The 13,502-nt window shown below is 54.5% G+C and overlaps 1 protein-coding gene across 2 annotated transcripts in view; it reads left to right on the top strand.

Moving 5' to 3' along the window:
* Window positions 1-13,045, top strand: part of ZCCHC24 (zinc finger CCHC-type containing 24) — a 65,656-nt gene extending 52,611 nt beyond the window's left edge. Inside the window, exons 3-4 of one of the 2 annotated variants that reach the window (XM_006064783.4) lie at window positions 726-890; window positions 8,919-13,045. In XM_006064783.4, the coding sequence (XP_006064845.1) occupies window positions 726-890; window positions 8,919-9,032 (279 nt within the window). In that variant the 3' untranslated portion in view covers window positions 9,033-13,045. Of the gene's footprint in view, window positions 1-406; window positions 891-8,918 lie in introns of those variants that run through there. The other variant, XM_025284822.3, reaches the window with a different exon arrangement.
* The last annotated feature ends 457 nt before the right edge of the window (window positions 13,046-13,502 follow it).

Raw genomic sequence — 13,502 nt, 5'->3', positions numbered from 1 at the left:
CAGACTCATGTGCATCGAGTCGGTGATGCCATCCAGCCATCTCATCCTCTGTCGTCCCCTTCTCCTCCTGCCCCCAATCCCTCCCAGCATCAGGGTCTTTTCCAATGAGTCAACTCTTCACATGAGGTGCCAGAAGTATTGGAGTTTCAGTCTCAGCATCAGTCCTTCCAATGAACACCCAGGATTGGTCTCCTTTAGGAATGTATATGCTGTATGCATTTGAAAATGGAGAGCCCATCTTTGGGGTGGTCTAAAAGAAATTAACACAGCTGCCGAGTAAGGGAGCAGGTGGCTGGGAGCAGGGCTGAGGAGAGACACACTCTCACTGCTTTCGAGGTGCCGTTCTGCCTACGTTGCCCCTTCAGTGACCATTTAAACCACACCACTCTGGGTCATGTGTCGGTAGGTATGTGACTGCCAGCTGCCCCTTCATGACTGCGGTGTTAAAGGAGTAATTCCTCTCCACCAGGAAGTACTTGCTTTCTTCACTCTAAAAACCCACCACCAGCTCCGTTCTTCATTCCCGTGTGAGTCTCCCCGCCTTGGGATTCCCACGTGTGCTCTGGGGTGACTGGTGTCCTCCAGACCTGGGACAAAAGGTGTCCCCGTGTCCGCACCTGGGGACGCAGGGCATGAAGGCTGAAGGGACAGACCGTGGGAGCCCGGTGGGGCATTATTTTGGCCGGGTGGACCCCAATCCCTTGTGTTTGCTTCCTGTCCTCTAGGCACGCCCCAAAGGCGAGGGTCTGACCCCGTACCAGGGCAAAAAGCGCTGCTTCGGCGAGTACAAGTGTCCCAAGTGCAAGAGAAAATGGATGAGCGGCAACTCCTGGGCCAACATGGGGCAGGAGTGCATCAAGTGCCACATTAACGTGTACCCGCACAAGCAGGTGAGGGGCGGGGGCAGGGAGCAGGCGGGGGCAGGGGGCAGGCGGGGGACGGAGTGGGAGAAGGAACAGGGGAGCAGGTGGGAGCAGAGGAGCCTTCCGAGTGGGAGGAGGCACAGGGGAGCAGGCGGGGTGTATTCCAGGGTCTTTATCTAGAACAGATAGAAGAGGATTACCTTTTCCCTTACTGAGCTTCAGTTTGCTCCTTCATACGATGGTGATGAGACCACATCTATCCAAGTGAGCCCTTTCCTTTCCTTGTCTCATCGGAAATGGGAGCTGGGGGTGGTTGGAGAGAGAGAGGGCCTGTTTTCCCAGGCAGGGAAGGAGTGATAAAGGGGCAACTGTACCAAGACCCTGAGACCACAGACCCAAGTGAATTTTGAAAGTAATGAACTGGGGGTGCGACTGTGACACAAAGAGCGATAAGAGGGCAGCGGAATGCCGTAGAAAAGCGCCCTTCACTGGTTCATTGGCCCAGGGGCGCCTGCACACAAGGCAGCTGCTGGGTGCCTGGGACTGCGCAACAGGGCTGGTGGCCAAGGGCCCGCTGCCCTCCCGGGAGGGGCGAGGTGGGCCGCCCCAGGGAGGCCCCACTCTGCAGCTGCAGAGAGCAGGCGGCATTTACTCTGGCACCTGAAGGAGGGAGAGAAGCTACACCTGTCACGAGAGGGTGGATGGCCATCCCGGGAAGCGGGTAGAGCACGTGCAAATGCCCTGAGGCTGTTGGACTTGGGCTACTCAGGGCTCAGAGCTCAGTGAAGGATCAGGAGTGTTGGGTGGGAGGAATAGGAGAGCTAAATGGGACAGTTCCAGAGGAATTTGGGGGACCCAACAGGGTAACACCAAGAAACAGCTTCATTTACAGGTGATTACTCTGGTTGTGTGTAGAGATTGGTCTAGAAGGTCTGGGAGGCATGGGGAGACCAGTAGGAAGGCCATGGCAATAGTGCCAGGCAAGCCATAGGAAGTCTGTGGGTCAGCACCTGGGTCTGACACAGAGTGCCACGGGACTGGATGTGGACGGTGAGGGGAGGCCAGGAATCCAGGAAAACAGTCACACTCTGGCTTGAGCTCCCGAGTGAGTGGAGGTGGTCATGACCACGGTGGGCAGTCTGGGCTGGGGGCAGTTTGGGGTGGGACATAGGTGTTCTAGATAAAGGCAAGAGACCTCTGTTACATGTTACATTTGAGATGTTCCTGAAAATCCAGGTCAAGATGTCAAGAAAGCAGTTGGGTTTGTTTTTCTGAAGTTCATCTAAGAATTCAAGGTGGTTACTGATAATTGGGTACCACTGGCCTAAAGGCATTTAGGGAATGATAAGATTCCCTGGAGAATGTGGACAAAGTAGAGAAGGGATTCCCCAGACCATGTGCTGTGGAGTCCCAGCATTCAGAAGTCAAATGAAGGAAGAGCATCCGGTGAAGAAGGCCACAAAGCAGGGAGTCCCCGAGGCGGGAGGGAGCATCGTTCCCAGCCTCAGGCGATGGCTGCTGCTGAGCTGTCAGCTGTCATGACCACGGAGAAGGACCCTTGAGGTTTGGTAGCAAGGAGATGGTCCCGAAGCTTTTGGTGTGGAATCACTTTTACCTGGAGGATTTTTTTGAGCTGCAATCCAGGTCTAAGAACCACTAAAGCCAACACCCTGCAAGTCAGGCATAAGCAGAGTGAAGATATTGATTCACAAGGGAATCTGTTGGCCAGGATGGTGGCCCTGGTGGCATAGGTTCCCTGGGCCAGGCTGCAGAGGAAATACCTTCACTGTCCACTTTTTCAAAGGGCATTGATTGTGGAGAGAAGCAGAGAAATGGGACCATAGCTGGAGTAGAGACAGGCCATTGAGATCGATGTTATATGGTGAGAGCCTGCAGCATGTTAAGGGTAAATGAGGGTGGCCCAGAAGAAAGTAAAAGGCTGGTGATACCGGGACAAGAGGCTGCCATATGGTCAGCCCAGGAGGGAGAGAGGGGGATGCCTGGGGAGGGACATGGAGCAGAGAAGGGGGCTTCACTTCCAAGGCTTCTGTCTTCTCAGTGAAGTGGGACGCCAAGTTTTCAGCCAAAAGCCAGGGTGAGAAGGGGTATGGTGGGCTTGCTGAAGGATGAGGGCGGAAGCGGGTCTACCAGGGGAACATGACCAGACTGGGCAGCAGCATCCAAGCCCAGGGGAGCTTTGAGACTATACCTGTCACCAAAGCCGTCAGCTCAGTTCTGCGCTGTGCCCAGCAGTGTTCGCTGCACGCAGGTGCAAGCCAGACACCGCACAGGCTCAGGGCCGAGGTGTGCCAGGAGAGTGTTTCAGAGGGAAGAGGGCCGAGTTTGGGGCATATTTGGAAAAGTGTGCTGTTGGAAATGCCTGGTCCGGACGCATCAGCTAGTTGGTCAGGAAAGGAAGCCAGAGGAGCCCTGATGGAGAGGTGGCCCAGGTCTGGGTTCAGGGGAGGAGCTGAGAGCTGCCATGAGAGCGGGTTTCTGAAGACCAGGTCCAGGGTGTGGCCAAGGGGTGGTGGGAGAGAAGGTTAGGGTTGGTGAGGGAGTCGGATACTGAGGAGCTGGGGGTAGGGCGAGTCTTCCCTGAGGATGGCAGGAGCAGAGGGTGGAGGAGGGCACAGGGAAAGGGAAGCCAAAGGGTGGGGGAGGCTCCTCTGAGGCAGTAGTGTCAGGCTGAGCTCTGAAGGGGCCATGGAGGGTCGGCAGACCAAGGGGACTAGACTGGCGTGGGAGTGGGAAGAGCACGTGCAAAGTGGAGAGGAGCCTGGAGGAGCCGAGGAGGGAAGCAGAGTTTGGAGGGAGTTTGGAGGGAGGGGCTGGCTCAGAGACTGTGACCCAGAATTTGGTCTTTGTCCTACTAGGAGGTCTGGGAGTTGTCCAGGAGCGCTCTCGTGGCTGAACTATTCTGTGATTTTATGACTCTTGTGCAGGCCTCCGTTGTCGCTGTGTGCAGGCTCTGTCCCCCAGGGTTCCATGGTTCCCAGCACCCACCCTGTGGCTCCCAGGCAAATAGATAGGGAGCTGGCCACACAGCCCAGCGGATGAGGGGCTCCTTAGTGCAGGGGCCTGATCCAGGCCTAATGACACCGAGGGAGACCCTGAGGCCCTGGGGCACCAACACAGGCTTGGTGACCCAGTAGCGGGGGCACAGGACACGTGGCATGCACATTGGAGCACATCAAGGATGGGGCTGAAGGCAAGCAGGGTAAACAATCCTCAGCATCCAGGCTCCCGAGGTCTTCCTGGCAATTCCTAAGCAGGTCTGGGACCCTAGTCCAAAACCACCTCCTGTAATGTCCAAGCACCAGCACACGCACCCAGGGCCCTGGGGCATGGCCAGTGCTGTCAGAGGGATTCCTTCTTTCCCTCGCTGGACACACTCCATTGGGGACTGCTTGACTGGTCTGTGTAGGTTCTAAAGGAAGATGAAGGTCAGGGTGCTGCCAGGCCTTCCAGGAGCTTCCTCTCCAACCCAAGGGATGGGAGTCCATCAGACAGGGTTACCTACTGGCGTTCAGAGAATTCCTGGCCTGACTCACAGGTGTGGCCGTGCTCTGGGTGCCATCTGCTGAACCCTTGTACACCCTTCCTGTGTGCTCTGCCCACAGACCAGGTGTCCTGTTCATCCTGCTTCACTGGGAGTGAGCGTGCAATCTTGAGAAGTCATGTGGCCTTTCCAAGGCCCCCACATAGACGTGGGGCCTTGGAATTGAATTTGCACCTGTCTTTGGAGCCCGGTCCTGAGGCCAGGCGGGCCTAGCACCGCCCTCCTTGAACTGGGTGGGCTGGAGCACACCCCTGGGCTCCCAGCGCAGGAGGGAGGAGGCCAGGCTGCAGATCAGCCTCAGCCGCTGGAGACTCGGGAAGATCCTGACAGCAGTGTGCAGTGGGCAGGCACTCCTCTGCGTGTTTTATCCCTTTATCCTCTCAGCCATCCCAGGAGGTCAGCTCTATTGTATCCCCATTTTACAGGGGAGGAAACTGAGGCAAAGGGCATAAGCGGCTCACCCAAGCTCAGTAGAGAAGCTGAAACTCATGAAGGGTGGGGCTAGCCGAGAACACCTGCAGGGGACCCGTGGAGGGGAGGGTGGGGGAGCACAAGCGCGGGTCAGGCCAGCTGGCTGGGGCAGGAGTTGGGCACAGGCCAGTTCCTGCCAGAACTCAGATGTATGCTGCTGGAGTCTGTGCTGGCGGTCTGGGACGCTCAGTCCCAATGACTCTCACAGCCCGTGACCTAAGCAGAGGGGCCCGGTCCATGCACCCAAGTCCACCGGGGCCCAACTCCCTGCAGTGGCTCCAGCCTCCTTGACCCCGCCCCTGTATTGCCTTGGCACCCCTTCCAAGAGGCCAGGGCTGTACCCGCCGTCCCCAGACTGGCAGCAGCCTCATCTGTTTCACCGTCTCCAACCTGAAAGCTCAGTGCAAGCACCGCCTCCCTGATCACCACCTCCGGACCAGAGTCTCCGGACCAAATGCAGGAGAATCTTCGGAGCATGTGTGGCTCTGCTCTTCCCTCTCCCAGTCATTCTGTGCTTGTTTGTTGAGCACCTACTGTGTGCATCAGGGAGACTGAGACCCAGAGAGAAGAAGGGACTTGAGTGAGGTCACTCAGCCAGTCAAGGGGGCCTGGGACCCAGGTCTGCCCTTGCTTTACTCCCCAGTTTCCTGTCACAGGGCTCTTCTTCCTCAGGGAAGTGGCAAGCTGGGGGCAGGACAGAGTGGGTGATGGCCCTGCCAGGCCCCCCAGCAGTCAGGAGCCTTTGAAGAACTGAGAAGAGGGGCTTGGAGCATCTGTCCCCCCATACTCTCCCCGGCCCCCGTGGTGGAAAGGGGCTGCTTTATTTCTCCTACTCCCCTGAGCTCTGACCTGTCGGTATCCATCTCTTGAGAACTCTCCACTTCCCCTCTCCCTGCTCCCCACTACATCTGTTTCCCGTCAGACTCCAGCTGTGGCTTCCCCCTGCCGGCCCTGCCCTCCAGGAGAAGAAAACAAGAATGGGCTTTGCCTCCCTGCGGGGGGTGGGGGTGGCCCTGGGGTGATCAGTCCCAGCTGCTGACTGTTTTCCCTCTGCAGAGGGGAGTTGCCTTGACAGCTTCCCCACCTCCTCCACCCAGCGCCTGGGCAGGGCTGAGCCAGGACCCATGGGGGGAAGGAGCGCTGACAGGTCACAGCCGAGGGGCTGGAATGGCCAGGATGTTGCAAGTGCGTTTCCCCAGGGGTTCAGCTGGTTCTCCTGTTCTCAGCCTGCCCCCTTCTACATAACAATAGCAATGATGCATGATATTAATACTAATAGACAGTTTGCTCTTTATGTACTAGGCACTGTTCTAGTAACCTTGCATATATTAACTTATCTACTCTTCACAACAACCCTATCAAGTAGGTACCCTTATTGAAAGTGAAAGTGAAAGTGAAGTCGCTCAGTCGTGTCCAACTCTTTGGGACCCCATGGACTGTAGCCTACCAGGCTCCTCTGTCCATGGGATTTTCCAGGCAGTAGTACTGGAGTGGATTGCCATTTTCTTCTCCAGGGGATCTTCCCAACCCAGGGATTGAACCCAGGTCTCCCGCATTGTAGACAGACGCTTTACCATCTGAGCCACCAGGGAAGTCAGGTACCTTTATTAGCCTATTGTATAGATGAGAAAGGGGACTTCCTGGTGGCTCAGTGATAAAGAACCCACCTGCCAATGTAGGAGATGTGGGTTCAGTCCCTGGGTCAGGAAGATCTCCTGGAGAAGGAAATGGAGACCCACTCCAGTATTCTTGCCTGGGAAATCCCGTGGACAGAGGAGCCTGGCAGACTACAGTCCATGGGTCGCAAAAGAATCAGACATGATGTAGAGATTAAACAACAACAGAAATGGAAAAAATTGAGGCCCAGAGAGGTTAAGTGACTTTTGAGAGGTCACACAGCTCATAGGTAGTATGAGCCCAAGCCTGACATGAAGACAGACTTTTTCTCCTCTCCCCTGGGCAGGAAAGCTGGTCATCTGAAAGTTTCTTGGGTGAGGGCAAGGCTCCTGCCCTGTTTCTATGTCTTCCCGATGTAGCTGTAGGCCTAGAAGCACGGAAATGACTTTTTATGACCCTACATCAGGACCCTGCCCACCCACAGGCCGTCACCTCCCAGAGCCCTCGGACGTGTCCGCTCCCCACCTGCTCTGAGTGTCAGCTGCAGGCCAGGCACTGCATAATTAGTCAGACGAGCTGGTGTGCTCCTTTTGAGCAGTCTGCAGCCTGCCCAGAGGCAGCGCTCACACTCAGCTTCCCTCCAGGACCATCCTGGGTCCTGGTCACGGGCACCAAGGCTCCCTGGGCCCACACCTGCCTGCAGTTCCTGCCCCTCTCCTTGGCATGTGGCTGCCATCTGGTCCTGACCAGCTTCCTTTGAGTCCCCTCCGAGTCCTGTACAGGGGACCTTGCTACAGGTGGGGGTTCTGGGCTGGGGCTACAGCTGCCAGCCAAGAAAACGTCTGCTTAATAGCCTCCATATGTTTTCCAGAGAAACAAGCTAGCTTTTGAGAATACCAGAGGGAGCAGGGAAGCCCCCCGTGTAACAGAAATGTGCTTTTACGTGCTGAACACCCCTCAGTTTACAAACATCTAGACACCTGACTCCTCCCTGTAAACAAGCTGCAAAAATGGCCCACTTAACAGATGTGGAAACTGAGGTTCTGTGAGGTCACACTGTGAGTGAGCAGCATCAGAGGTCTGACAAGTCACCTCCTCTCTCTGGACCTCAGTCTTCCATAAATAGGGCAGGCACTGTACCAGGCCCAGGAGTGCAGAATGAATCAGAACACTGCCTACTGACCTCATAGAGCTAAGGACTTGCTTACCCGAAGCCTGAAATGCCATGACCCCATCCAGGTTAAACTCTATGTTTAAATTTACTTTAAATTGGAGGGCAGTTGCTTTGCAATGTTGTGTTGGTTTCTCCTGTGCAGCAGCATGAATCAGCTATGTATGTACACAGATCCACTCCCTCTTGAGCTTCCCTCCCACGGCCTGCTGCCTGCTCCTCTAGCTGATCACAGAGCACCAAGCTGAGCTCCCTGTGCTGTGCAGAAGCTTCCCACTAGCTGACTGTTGTACACAATGCAGTGTATATATGTTAGCGTTACTCTCAGTTCACCCTACCCTGCTGTGTTCACAAGTCCATTCTCTGTATCTGCATCTCTATTCCTGCCCTGCAAATAGGTGCATTTTTCTAGATTCCATATATATGTGTTAATATGTGATACTTGTTTTTCTCTTTCTGACTTACTTCACTCTGTATAACAGGCTCTGGGTTCATTCACCTCACTTCAGCTGACTCAGACCTGTTCCTTTTCATGGCTGAACTCTTGAGTCTTTTTTTTTTTTTTTTTTTTTTTTTGCTGCACCACATGGCTTGCAGGATCTTAATTCCCCAACCAGACATTGACCCTGGCCCCCCATAGGGAAAGCGCCAAATCCTAAGCCCTGGACCACCAGAGAATGCCCTCAACTCCCCTTGAGTCTTGAGGCCACAGGACCAGGTGTGGGGATGACAAGCGGCCTGGGAAGGAGCAGTGTGTGCTGGGAAGCAGGGGATGTAGCTCGGGCCTCCCTTGAGCTGGGCCTCCTTTCTTCAGCGGGATCAAATCTGTGCACCACTTGTGAGCTTCAGGTGGCGGCGGCTCAGAGAGTGCTGGCTGGGGCTGGGGGTTGGGAGGTGGTGGGCAAAGGCGGTCTAGACCTGGGGCTCTGGGTACAAGACGCCCTCCCACAGCCCTGCTCCCAGCTCAAGGCCTCGGCCTGTGCCCTTCAGTTCGCAGGACACGTGTGTTACCTGCGGCAGGTGAGAGGCAGGAAGGGTCCTGGGCGCTTTGGGAAGCAAACTCTGATTACAGGTTGATGTGCTCTCTCTGTGCGCCCTCCCTGTGTCTCTGTCACCTTCCTCCTGTCTGCCTGTCCTCTCTCCACATCTGTCTCACTCCCCCTACTTGGGTGTTTCTTTCTCTCCACCCTCCTCCTCCCCACCCTTGGGCTCGCTTCCTCCTTCCTCTCTGCAGAGACCCCTGGAGAAACCTGATGGCCTGGATGTGTCCGACCAGAGCAAGGAGCACCCCCAGCATCTGTGCGAGAAGTGCAAGGTGCTGGGCTACTACTGCCGGCGTGTGCAATGACCTGGCCGCCGGCCTTGCCGCGCCACCCTCCCGCCCGCCAGAGAAGACGCCACCCCCGTGTGTCCCCCGTGTGTGTGCGGGGGTGTCCTCGCAGGCTGACAGGTCTAGGGGGGTGGGCTCTTAGGTTCTTGGCTCATGTATGTTGACAGTGTTACTGATGTCGCTATGTGCCCCCAGAAGGCTGAGTCTCTGAGACTCCCTACAGTGGATGTGGGTCTGTGTGAAGGGGTCGGGGCGAGCAGAGGTCAGCACACAGGACCCACAGAGTCCTTAGTGTCCCCCACAGGCTCTTCTCTGAGACTCCCTTTGGGGTGAGCAGCCTTGTATTGGCCACAAGTGCACTAAATTTACTGTGAATCCTAGAGCCTGCAGGGGACTGTCTCCCCAAGACCAGCCAGGCCGCCTTCTCCCACCCAGAACCTTCCAGTTGGGCCTGTGTGAAAAGCCACTCTTGCAAAGCCCCAGTTTTCCAAGTCAGCACTCATGGTGAGCTGACACCTGTCCTAGCAGCTGCTGGGGAGTGGGCACTTCTGCCCCCTGCCACTTTGAGCCCCAAATCGGACCACCTCTAACGTCACTGGCTTGGCACCTGGGTGCTGCACCCCACCCCCCACAAACCCAGGGGTCAGGGACGGGGAGGCACTGAATGTTGGAGAGTGTTTCAAGGTGTGACCTGGTGCATGTCAGGCCGCGCCTCCACCCCCCCACCCCCCGACCCCCGCCACATACTTCCCCTATTGCTTAGATTTTGTTGGTCCCGTTACCTTCCCTCCGTCTTCCCCTCCCACCCTTGCTGGGGGGCCACCCTCGGATGGAGGCTGTAGAACCCAGCAATGGAGCCACTCTGGCAGGAAGTACACAGGCCTGGAAGATCCAAGCCCCAGGTTCTAATGCTAGCCCCGCCAGTGATGCCCTATGGAGTCTTGGGAAGGATTCTCATCTCTCCATTTCCCCACTCGTCCCATGAGAGAATGACAGCAGAGAGGTGTTCTGATGTCCTGGGGTTCGTCCTGGCTATACACCGTCTCCTAGAGCAGAGAGCTTTATTTGGAGAGGGTTTCCAGGTCCTGTATACCCACTATCCTGTATGCCACGGGAGTCAGTCAGTCACTTAATAAGTGAAACCCCAGCTCTTCCTGTTGTCCCCTACCCTGCAAACATGAAGAAGTGCCCCCTTACATAGGCAACCCCAGTACAAGCTACAGAACCTCTCATTTGCAAAGCCGGGTTGATGATTCCTACCTCCCCAGGGGACAGGGAGGCTTCTTGGCGCTCACACTGGCCAGGGCCATGCTGTCCCAGCAAGCGGGAGGGATCACCTTCCTCTTTGTTCTCTCCCCAGTGAGAAGCCCTATTTTTATTGTTATGTCACCCTTCCTTTCTCCCGGGGTGGGGGGAGGGGAGCTGGCTTGTCAGAGCTGAGTCACTTGATTTTTGCCCCAACATTATGCCTCTGTGGGGGGAAAAAAAAATCAGACCATGAAATGGGCCTGAAATTCAGTGTTTACCACGGCTCAAGGACACCCAACCTGTGTCCGGTCGCCTTTTGTTTTCAAATGAAAATGCTTTGTACAACTGAGGAGTTACAGCGAAGTGTTTATCAGGGGTCCAGGGAGTGAGACAAAGAGATGGAGTGAGTGTGTGTGCAGCCGGAGGGCTGCAGGGCAGGTTTGTGGGGGAGGCCATGTCCTCTGAGCACTTAAGAAGAGAGTATTTGCTCCAGCCTGAGCCCCATAGCCGCCTCCTTCCGGCCACAGGGACAGAGTGTGTGTTCCTGGCTGAGAGCACGCTCACCGCCCACCACTGAAGAGGCCCTCCCGGCTGCTCCCTGCCTGCTCCACCGTGTTGGTGAGCCAGAGTCACCCTGGGCCAGGGCTCTCCTTCCCGGAGGGAAGCTGTTACTGTCAGCCATACCAGTGCCCTGCTAATGACAACATTTGTTGTGGTGGACGTTGCGCTGGTCTCTGCTGTGTGGACCAGGCTCAACACTTCCAGGGACCTAGCCCCATGGGGGGACCTTGGTCTCAGAGTGCCTGGGCTGCAGCTGTGGGGGAAGCCCACATCCTAGAAAGAACCCAGGCTCCAGACCCCACGAGGCCAGGGCGTTCCACAGGTCAAGAGGGGAAGGGATATCACCCCAAACTGACCTTTCCAGTGGGCTTGTCCAGCTGGCAGCCACCGCACCCCACCATCTGTACAGAGCCGGCCAGCGGGGCTGGGCCTTGCCCGAGGCTGCCCTTGTGCACCAGGCCTCCGGTACTGTTGGGCTGATTGGGGAGCTCTCTGGGCTCAGCGAGAACCACTGCTGTCCAGGCTGGTGCTGTGAGAATTAAGTGCTCAGAGGGCCTGGGTGCCTAGGAGACAAGAAAGTGTGTGGTTGTAGTACATTCAAAAGGGACAATCGCTTGCAGTTAGTAGGTCTAGAGATCCAGTTGGGAGAGAACGGTGTTTACCCCATATGAAGTATTCGATAGTTCTACTTGTGAATTTGTATTTATTTTGAGTTATACTTGACACAGAATTCCTTTTGTGTTTTTTTTTTTAAGAAAAAAATACTATGTGTGTATTTTGAAACGAAAATTCATGGATGTTAAAATTTCTGCATGGTTTCCAATTTTTCTCACAACACTGAATTTGTTACCTTCTCCCGAAAACTTCACAGTGATTTTTGTCTGTATATATTTGAGGGCTTTTTTTAAGAAAAAAAAAAGAAAAAGAAAAATACGATTGCTTGATTTTTGAGGTTAAACAAAAAGAGAGGCATTTTCAAAACTTCAGAGCTTTCAGGAGGGCAATAGAATATCAAAGGAAGATTTCTGGAAGTATATTTTGCAAACCTTCTGGTCGAGCTGCAAGAAAATATTTATGGTGAGAACTTTTCTCTTTTTCCTGTTTTGTTTTTGTTTTTGTTTTTTTTTGGTTTGGTTTTTTTTTTTTTTTTTTTTTTTTTTACTATGCTTTGGTCTGTAAAAAGTCTGCAACTGAATTACATTAAGAAGGAAATATTGTCTACATAGAATATTATATGAAGTTGGTACATAATTCTGATGAGGAAAAAAAAATCTTTGCAATTCTTTAAGCCATATTATTGTTATTCTCTGTTGTTTTCCTTGGATGAAAATATCAGTATTAGGTAGCCAGCATATTATTCAAGTGCTTAGACTTATTCATGTGTTCCTGTCCTGTATTTATACATATGTGTATTTGGGAAAGCATTACTTTTTGTAAGGGAAGCTGTTATTAGATACTTAGTGAAAAAGGGAATGGTGAACCCTTTGAGCCTCTTCAGCTGAGGATAGCACAGCATTAGAATCCATTCTCTTGCACCTTCTTATTATTATCTAGTTATCATGGTTATTAATCTTGTGGGGGGTGGAAGTGAGCCAGGTTAGGAGGAGGCAACATGTACGTAGCCCCTCCATAAGTCGGCCAGCTCCAAAGATGGCCTCCTTGGCCTGGTCCAGGGCTCCCAGTCAGCAGGGCCCAGGGAGGGAAGAGGAAGCAGGAGGGGGATTTCTCCAACCTCCCTCTTTGGAGCTTTGCCATCTGAGCCATGCCTCAGGGCCCTATGCTCTTTGAACTTGGATTTGTCTCCCAGAGCCCTGAGACCTGCCCTCCAGCATCTAACGGACTTGAATCTACTTGGAACAAATTTTAAATCCAGCATCACTACATCATAGCCCAGAGCGACAACTAACCCTGACGTTTGGGAGGCGTCCGGTCTTTCGGGAGCTCACCGCTCTCTGTTGTCAACTTCACCGTTCAACCTCCTCCACTCCTGTGTGGTGACCCTGTCGGTATCTGTATCTGTTAATATGTGTGTGTCCAGCTAAAAAGACAAACAGAACCCGTGGGCCAGCTCGGAGGGTGCGTGGAGAAGCCTCCCAACCTCTCCTGAGGGACGCCCTTGGGATGGCATTCCGTCGTGTGCCTTATTCTTGGAGAATCTGTATACGGCCTGCCTATAGAGATATAGCCTTTTCATGCTCTATTAAAAGAACTTTTAAAAGCAAGAGAGGCTCCTGGGTTTCCTTGTCTACACAGAGCATCAGTGGGGAGCTGGACATTTTCACAGACGCAGGAGGCCACGAGGGGTGGGGGCCTTGGGGCCGCCCCTCTGGTCTCTGAGTGTCTGGGATGTCTTGTCTCACCTTGTCTCTACCCCGAGCATTCGCCTCCTCCCAGCCCCTCTGTCCCCAGGCAGACATTCTCCGGGGCGAGGGCCCTTCCCAGGCAGGGCCCCAGACTGGGCGAGATTGTCGGGACATTAGGTCATGGCTCGCTCTGCAATGGGGCTCCCGGTGACCATATATAGGAGTGAATCTTCCTCAGAGACGGCAGCCCCAGGCCTCCGCTGCAGCTCCCATTTGGCCTTCTCTCCAAGCCCGGGATTTGGGCCTCAGATGCTGAGTATCCCACAGTGAGCAGACTCAAGTGTCCAGGACCTCCTGGAAAGTCCCTGGGAGAGGA

The sequence above is a fragment of the Bubalus bubalis genome, chromosome 4 (assembly GCF_019923935.1).
Source record: "Bubalus bubalis isolate 160015118507 breed Murrah chromosome 4, NDDB_SH_1, whole genome shotgun sequence".
In the NCBI taxonomy this organism is placed as follows: domain Eukaryota; kingdom Metazoa; phylum Chordata; class Mammalia; order Artiodactyla; family Bovidae; genus Bubalus; species Bubalus bubalis.
Note: the sequence above shows the minus strand (reverse complement) of the source record. Positions and strands in the feature narration are given on the sequence as shown.